General features: G+C 35.6%; 2 protein-coding genes across 2 annotated transcripts; both read left to right on the top strand.

Moving 5' to 3' along the window:
• The first annotated feature begins 5,716 nt into the window (after positions 1-5,716).
• On the top strand, positions 5,717-6,376 carry LOC116033284 (uncharacterized mitochondrial protein AtMg00310-like). The gene has a single exon (XM_031276037.1). It carries the CDS (start codon positions 5,717-5,719, stop codon positions 6,374-6,376), a length of 660 nt encoding a protein of 219 aa, XP_031131897.1.
• Positions 6,377-6,403: 27 nt separating this feature from the next.
• On the top strand, positions 6,404-7,507 carry LOC116033283. Its single transcript, XM_031276036.1, has one exon. It carries the CDS (start codon positions 6,404-6,406, stop codon positions 7,505-7,507), a length of 1,104 nt encoding a protein of 367 aa, XP_031131896.1.
• Positions 7,508-9,441: the final 1,934 nt, after the last annotated feature.

Below are 9,441 nucleotides of genomic sequence, written 5' to 3'. Positions count from 1 at the left end.
TTTTTTTTTTTTTTTTTTTTTTTTTTTTTGAGCTCCTACTTACTCGATTACAATGTATTATTTATTCATAGTTACTTTCTCAACCTACTGAAGTACAAAGAGTCAACAGATGCCTCCACTGAGCCTCGAACCCACTCTTTCCACATGGGAGTGTACACTGGGTGCCGCTTGACCACAAAGTCTTTGGCGGGTTCCTTTAATTTTAATTAATTCAATAGAGTTTTAATTATATTAAATAATTATAATTAGAATAATTTTAAAATGAGTTAATACCACAAATGGTCCTTTGACTATTGGACTAGTACTCCTTTTAGTCATCAACTTTCAATTCGACCACAAATGGTCTTCTCACTTTTATTTTTGACCACAAATAGTTCTCTGTTAAAATTTCTGTTAAAATAGGTGTTAAATCTAGGGGTTATATTGTCAAATTGATTAATAATATTATGATTACTTCTTTTTGATAATTATATGGCAACATAATTAATTTCAAACATTAAGTTAATAAATATAAAAACAAAATAGATGTGACAAATTACATAAATGAACAAATTAAATAAAAATCAATGATTAATATCCGCAATTTGTAATTGATTAATTATATTAATTCAACGGTGGCGACCTTCAGTTATGTCCCAAGCAAAATGTTTGATCGATTAATGAAGAGTGAAAACTATTAATCGTCCATGTATGAACAACCATGAGAATGATGGAAGCAAGGGTTTTGAAAAAAATTTCTTCCATTTTAATCTGTTGGTTAAATTAAAGCAGATAGCTCTAATATTAAATCTTTATTTTGTACGCATAATTACGAGATATAAGGTGCATTATTTTTTATTTAGGAGTATTTATATTTGTTAATTGTTTCAATTATGATTGTTGGTGAAAAATTCTAAACATTTTTATTTTATGACCATTATATATATCAATTTGACGATAATATCCATAGATTTAACACTTATTTAACAGAAATTTTAATGGAGGACTATTTGTGGTAAAAAATGAAAGTCAGAGGACCATTATGGTCGAATTGAAAGTCAAGAACTAAAAGGAGTACTACCCCAATAGTCAGAAGACCATTTGTGGTATTAACTCTTTTAAAATTATTAAATTTTACAAAGAATGACCCTATCAATATTGATTTTTTAAAACAGTGAAGTGGCGTATTTTCGTTCACTGTCGATGTATAGCACTTACTCACAAGCGGTGTATTAAATATTTTTCCTACATGAGTTTATTTTTCATAGGAGGGGAGGATAGTGGATAGAAAAGATTTATATAACTCTGGGCCAAATGAACCCCAACTATACAAGCAAAAAGTTGGAACGAATTAAATGCCTTGGGCTAGGAAGGCTTATTAAACAAACAAAGGCCAACTGTGGAATAATGGGCCTTCTAGTAATAGTTTTTTGAGTACTATAACATTAAGATTATATATATACAATTAAAATATTAATAAATTACGTGACTATTACAATTACATATTATTTACCTGTAGTTAATAACTTATGAACATATACAATTAACATATTATGTATATGCAATTAACACATTATATACATTCAGTTTATTTACAAGTACATAATCGTTAACTGAAGATACATAATATGAATATTGTTTTGAATCAGGGTTCACAATGCAATGTAGACCCTTTTTCATAGTATAATTTACCCTTAGGTGAACGTGTCGACAGATTGATCGACATCCATTCCTGACGAACAAGAATACATATTGTTTGCCTCTTGGGTTGTCGCATGAGTTGATGTCACGATTGAAGACGACAATGCTAGAAACATGAATGAGAAAAAAATTCAAGATGATAGTACACTACTATTTGGACCATCCAATGCAAGGAAATATATAAAATTTGAAATAATTAATCATGCAAGGAATATATGTCTTTAAGACAATAATTAAGTCACTCAATAAAGAAGACAGTAATGTCAACTTAAAATCAAGCCTATCTTTACCAATTACCTTATCGATACATAGAAGAATTTGAAGTTGTGGTGAATGTATGTGCAAAATATAACGGCATAAAGTATGTAAAGCCAGAGGTGTATGAGCTAACTCCCCCAACGACTACTGCTCAAATTAAGCAGCAACCATTGAGGGAGAGAGTTCATACAACACTGGATTTTCATTTGATACTCGATATGATTGTTGAAAAACTCATCATTTTCATCTACCTTTTATAACCACCTAAAAAGTAAACGAAAATTTTTTGGTTCACCGTTGATGGTGGTAGTTGAATGAAGTAGGTCAGATATAAGTAGCCCTTGTGAGGACTATGCAGGCGGCAAGGGATGGGGAGGAAAATGGGAGCATAAATATAATATATAGCACATTTTGATAGCATAATTTCTAGGCATTTTCATGCTTCAATTCCCATCCTTGTAGTATTTGGCTTAGTTAACTGAGGGAGGTGCGGTACAAGCTAAGAGTTGTAGAATAGACAGAAATATGAGCAGAAATGCCTTGCATTTTCCATCCCACTTCCTTTCCCTTTCCTTCTTCTTCAATTAATTACCAATTTATTTTCTTGTAAACACGCCGCCTCGTCCGGGGTTACAATGATCATAAACAAATTTCACAATTAATTTTCAATCCTTGCCCACAATTAATTTCCATCATATATATATAGATTTATTTAATTTCATGTGAGAACATCTTTTAACCTAAGAACATGCAGACTTTTTCAGTAATGCACGATAAGTTCTACATTAATGCACAATAACTACTCCACCCAGCATAAAACGTAGTAGTTTAGAGGTGCATTCATGTAGTAGACGCAATGCATTCACGTAGTAATGAGTTACTATTTTACTCTAAATAGTATTTTTGTGTATTATTTTATTTCGTTGGAGATGCAATCCTTTTTACCCTATCATGACGTTGATTTTATATTTAGTGGAAGTTGGGTCGATATATATATGTGATAATTACCTTCATTGATCTTTAGATGAAACAAATTAAATAATGAATCGAAGAAAAATAAATAAATAATTATCTAGTCTCTACCAATTAGTAATGAATACAAGCAAGAAGATTCAGTGCATCCTCCAAAATTTGTTATTAGTCACTCGATCACCTCAAGAAAGGAAGCTAATTAACAAAAATGCAACATCATCATTATAAAGTTAAGAAGCAAAATATATAATTGAAAGCATTTGTTATGTATTTAGATAAAGATTGTTTTTTGCTTGTTAAACTATGTAATTTAGGTTATTATTTTGCCGTTTCGATGCCTATTAAACTAGTTGCAAATGAATTATGTTGTATTTTGTGTAACCCAAATGCGTTTTGGTTGTTTTGGTGTCTGTTAAATAAGTGCAACTTAGAGCATCCCTACCAGTGGTTATTGCGTTGGATATTGTCAGAGAAAATTTGCCACATAATATGAGAGAGAAGAAGAGGAAAGCATCTGTAAATTATGGTTCATACTACAGTAAAAAAGGAAGCAATTTTTTTTAAATATGGGTTGCTGTGCGCGTATGGCGCGCAGCAGTAGCCCATGCGGGCGCGTGCAGTGGGCGTGTCAGGCGCGCCTGACACTTGGTTTTATTTATTTATTTATTTTTTCAAAATTGTATTTGTTTTTTTTTCTTTTTTTCATCTACTCTCATTTTTTCTTTCCCAATCACACTTACAAAAACTCCTCAATAATCGTGAAATAACTCTATTGATAATGATGCTCTTAGGATGTTATTTTGTAATAAGATGAGCGTTTATATGAAGATTCATGGAAGAATTTGAGAAAATTTTACAAAATGACCAATATGTCCTTTAATAATTTGAAAATTCAAATCAAACTGTTAATATATATTAACAAAATCTATAAATAATACATTGAAACTACCATTTTCAATATAATTAAATGAAAAAATTTATATCGAGATAATAATACATGGACGACATAGTCTACAATTTGAGTATAACTGATGAATTAAAACTGTCATTTCCTTTATTATATTTTTATTTTTAAAAATGTGTTCGACATAATTTGTAAATATACATGGGTAGACATAAATAATTCTTGGTATATTTTTGGTATATCGCAAAAGTGTGTCGAAATAAACATCTTATTTTATTTTATTTTATTTTTTAATTAAAAAAAAAGTGATTTCTCCTCATACAAATCGAATTCCATGTCTTAAGCCAACTACAAACAAAACATGCCAACTTTTCATTCGATAAGTTAAAGTTAAAGGAGTGTAGCTCAATCTTTGGAGAATTATTTATTATTTTTTTCCAGAAAGAATTAAAGTAATAGAGAAGTTGCTCATTCACTAGATCAAAGGGTCAAGATAGTGTACTAGATTAGCCTTTTTCTGAAAAAACAAATGGGAGTGAAAAGTTAAAAGGACATTGGGAAAATGATGGCAATTAATTTTCTGAAGAAAACAAATAAGTAAGATGTGTCAAGTTTCAATCAAGCCAGGTAGATTGATGGACATTAATTAATTACTCTACCTAATTGCTGAAGTTTTCTTTATTGTCATTTCCAAAAGGTTGAATTCTCAACTCAAAGATTTCCTACGCTTTGATCTAACAGAGCATTTAAAAAGATATAAATCGCCTCTCACTTTGTGAGGTTGTTTTCACACTAACGCTAGTGAGACTCGATCCCTAATCATTATTCTCAAACATCACTTCTGTGATTAACTGAGCTACCCATGCGGGCTTCTTAAGTTTTTTTTTTTTTTTTTTTTTTCAGTTTTAGTTTTATAATATTATAATATGTTGCTTCCATTGTGTGTTAGAAAGGAGTGCCACCATAATAGAGTGACCTTGTAATGAGGATATAATGGTCCTCCTCCTACACGACATTTTTGGCACTAGTTAAAAGAAATGTTGTATTTTTTCTTTTGAGATTTTTCTTTTTTTTTTTATTTTATTTTTTTATTTTATTATTTCACATGATATCTCCATTAATCTGATCTTTATGATTGTTATCGTAATGTTAAGTATGTGTCTATTAACAATGTTGTGCTCATCCCGAAGAAGAATTCCCCGAAGGTGGTGGCTGATCTTCGGCCTATTGCCTTGTGCAACGTGATTTACAAGGTTATGGCTAAGATGATTGCAAATTGAATGAAACCGCTCTTGGGGGGGATAATCTCTGATTCGCAGAGTGCTTTCATCCCAAATCGGCTAATTACTGACAATATTCTTATCGCAGCTGAGGTCGGTCATTTTTTGAATAGGAAACATTGTGGTATGGTTGGGTGGGGTGCTCTCAAGTTGGATATGGCCAAAGCATACGATCGAATGGAGTGGTCTTATCTTCGGAAAATGCTTCTGGCTTTGGGTTTTGCGGTTGAATGGGTGAACCTTATTATGCTATGTGTAACCACGGTCTCGTATAATTTCTTGGTCAATGGAGAAAATATTGGTCAGGTAATTCCAACCCGTGGCATTCGTCAGGGTGATCCCCTATCTCCGTACCTGTTTATCATCTGTGCAGAGGGCCTTTCTCTGTTGCTACAAAAGGCTGAGGCTCACGGTTCGTTTCATGGGTGTAGGGTGGCTAGGGGTGCACCACCGATCTCACACTTGTTTTTTGCAGATGATAGTTTGTTGTTCTTTAAGGCAACAACTCAGGAGGCATCCGCCGTAAAACAGTGCCTAAATGATTATGAAAGCATGTCAGGACAGGCAGTCAATTTTCACAAGTCTAGTGTGTGTTTTAGCAGAAATACATCTGTATAGGGAGATGGTGGCTTCGGTCTTAGGAGTTGTGCAAGCACCCAATTTTGGGAAATATTTGGGCTTACCATCGTTCATAGGACGGGAGAAAAAAATTGTATTCTCTTATGTTGAGGATAAAATCAGGTCCAGAATTGGCTCATGGAATAAGAAGTTTTTGTCTCAGGCGGGTAAGGAGATCCTTCTGAAAAGTGTGGCACAATCAATGCCTACCTTTTCGATGAGTGTATTCTTGCTTCCTGCGTCGGTATGCCTGTCCATTCAGAGAGTCATGAATCGATACTGGTGGAGTTCCGGAAGGGATAAAGGCATTCATTGGAAGGCTTGGGATCGATTGTGTGTACCCAAGAAACATGGAGGGTTAGGGTTCAAGGATTTAAGGCCTTTTAATCTCGCAATGTTGGGGAAGCAGGCATGGCGTTTCCTCACTCAACCCACTTCTCTTGTAGCAAGGATTTACAAGGCAAGGTATTATCCTAAAACTTCTTTCATTGATGCTACAGTGGGGAACTGTCCAAGTTTCTGTTGGCGTAGCATTATGGCTTCCCATGAGTTGGTGTGCACAGGGGTCAGGAGGAGAATTGGGAATGGAAATTCTACACTAATCTGGGGGCATCCCTGGTTACCTGATGACCCCAGTCTAATGGTTCAGACAGCAATGCCCTAGCAGCTCGAAGGGGCTTTGGTTTCTGGCATGATTGACCCAATTTCTGGTTCATGGGATCTCCCTATTCTACATGATCTATTTGACCATACCGATGTCGAACGCATCTTGAAGATTCCGATCAGTTCTGAGTATGAGGACTCCTGGTTCTGGGATAGAGACCCAAGGGGTTGCTACACAGTCAAGGATGGGGACAGACGCATTATTGGCACCTATGTTACCACCCCGGGAACTTTTGATAATTGGCTACATCTCTGGAAAATTAAATCCCCTACAAAGTGGAAAACATTTGTTTGGAGAACCCTCACCAATATCCTTCCAACCACTACCAACTTGATTATAAAAAGGGTGGATGTTGATCCACAATTCCCAATGTGTGGGATTGTGCATGAGAATATTATGCATGCATTAATTTTGTGTGATTTCTCAAGATTAGTTTGGCATGAGTCTACTTTACACATTTCTAGTGTGGTTGGGGATGACTTTGGAGTGTGGTTTAATAATGTTTTGTCTGTGTTTACTGAGGACGAAATCCTTGTGACCTTGGCAGTTCTATATTACATTTGGAAGGCTCAAAATATGGCTGTTTGGGAAGGTTCGTTGCCGCGGCCGAAACGGACCTGGCAGATGGCACAAGCAGCTGTGACCGCATGGCGCCATGTGCATCCACTGCAGCACCAGAATCTTGTAGCTTCAACTCCAGACGTCCCAACAGCTCTCACATCCCACGTTGGAGTACACCCACCGAAGTGTTATTTCGATGCGGGATTTCAAGCTGCCACGAAGAAGTCGACAGCAGGGGCGGTGCTCATCTCGGCCGATGGTGCATTCCTCGCGGCATTCAGTGCGCCCTTGGCGGATTGTTTCTCACCACTCATGGCTGAATCTATGGCATGCACGGAGGTACTTTCTTGGCTACGAAATCGGGGGGCTACTTCCGTTGATCTCTACACAGACTGCTCCAACTTACGTCGTTTGTTAACGACACAGAATACCAATCTTTTTTCATATGTTGCTTTTTCTATTGATGCTGCTAGAACTATTATGTCTACTTTTACTTATTGCTCAGTTAGTTTGATTCCTAGAACTGCTAATCAAGCAGCCCATACTTTAGCAGCCACGGCATATGCTTAGGCTGACTCGTTGTTTTGGGACTCTATCCCGCCCAGCTCTATTGCTTCCATGATTTAATACATCATTTTTTGGTTGGTTTTCAAAAAAAAAAAGTATGTGTCTATTAATAAGTATAACTCAAATTAAAGAGCTACTATAATTGTAAAGGCGGCTAAGCGTAAAATAGGCATTCGAGCTGTATATTTAGAAAAAATAATTAACTTAGAACTACAAAAAGTTTTAATTAGATATTCAAATTAGAAAAAAAGTATAATTATGTTTTTTATTTATTTTTTATTTTACATAATTTTACTTGTAAAAATTCAACTAGTGCTCATTTTGGATGATGAGGGAAACTACACAACCCTTTTCGGTGTAGGTAAACTCTGCATTGTAACCCTAATCTCTGCAAAAAGAACCACAAGGAACTAAACTAGCCTAGGTTACCTATAGTTGATTGGCTCAAACCAAGGGAGCAATGTTCGAACTTGTAATCTTGTGGTTATAAATGCGAATCTCTTACCATCTTGACTGGGCTACCCCATATTAGTGCTCATTTTGACGTCATGCCATGTCGCGTCATATTTTATAATACATTTAAAGTTGATGTATGTGTAAATAATAATAATAATAATAATAATAATAATAATAATAATAATAATAATTGTTGTTGTTGTTAGGAATGTGGTTAAATGCCAAAGACCTTGTGGTCAAGCGGCATAGCTGTGGCCTTTCTAAGCGAGAGGTCACAGGTTCGATCCCCAGTGGGGGTGTTGGCTCTAGTTAGTGGACGCGATGCAGAATGAAAGGCAAGTGTAAAGTGTTCAAAAAGCAAGGAGGAGACGCCCCCTTTGTCTTTTGGGTTAGCTCTTCCTGTCCTGACAAACGCTACGCCCCCTTTGTCTTTTGGGTTAGCTCTTCCTGTCCTGACAAACGCTACGCCCCTTAGAGGAGAAAGTGAGCTCTTTTCTTTTATAGCTCCTCGCTGCTCTAGTCAGTGTATAACTCCTATTAATGAAGCGCGCAGCACTCCGTGATCTTAGGGCTTGGAAGACCCTTCGCCAAAGGGAGTTGTTGATACTTTTTGCGTGACTACTGATAGTGATGACCTACTTCACTCCTTGCTACCAACACCAAATACATAAGTGGAGGCGAACACGAATGACTTCATGGAATTCATTGTCTAGAATACACAAAATGATTTGAGTACACAGAAATCATCCTCTCGCAACCTATGTTTAAGTACCTCTAACATGAATACACAGAATGCCTTCAAAGAATACACACAATATGGAATATGGAAACACCAAATACCTCTAACATGAATACACAGAATGCCTTCAAAGAATACACACAATATGGAATATGGAAACACCAAATACACAATACACAGAATATGGAATATGGAAACACCAAATACACAATATGGAATATGGAAACACCAAATACACAAACACATCACCCCTGTATTTAAGTACCAACACAAACACATCACCACTGTATTTAAGTATAAAGATGCCAAGTTGATCATGTTATTTACTTAGTAATCACAGTGTTATTACAAGTTAGAGTGCCACTGAAGCAAACTTTATCTTGGCTAGGGTCATGCAATGAGATTTACTCCATACACACTCTCGAATTGTGACTACGAATTTCCTTTGTCACTCAAAAAAAAAAAAAAAAGAAGAAAAGAAAAGAAGGAAGAAGAAGAAAGCATTCGGCTAAAAACTAATTTGTGCATCTATCCCCTCTATTCATCACAACGTGCTTCGCAACATAATATAATTTTAAGGGAAAATGGTCAAATTAAATAAGCCCTCCAACTTTACCTAAGAAGTCAATTAGGCCCCTGAACATTTTAAAGTAGCAATTAAACCCATCAACATTGTATTTTCATGCAAAAAAGTCCATAAACCTGTTAATGACCTGTGATCACAGGTCATTAGGATTCCGGT

This window comes from Ipomoea triloba, chromosome 10, assembly GCF_003576645.1.
Source record: "Ipomoea triloba cultivar NCNSP0323 chromosome 10, ASM357664v1".
Classification (NCBI taxonomy): domain Eukaryota; kingdom Viridiplantae; phylum Streptophyta; class Magnoliopsida; order Solanales; family Convolvulaceae; genus Ipomoea; species Ipomoea triloba.
The sequence above is the reverse complement of the archived record's forward strand: the minus strand, read 5'-3'. Positions and strand labels throughout refer to the sequence as shown.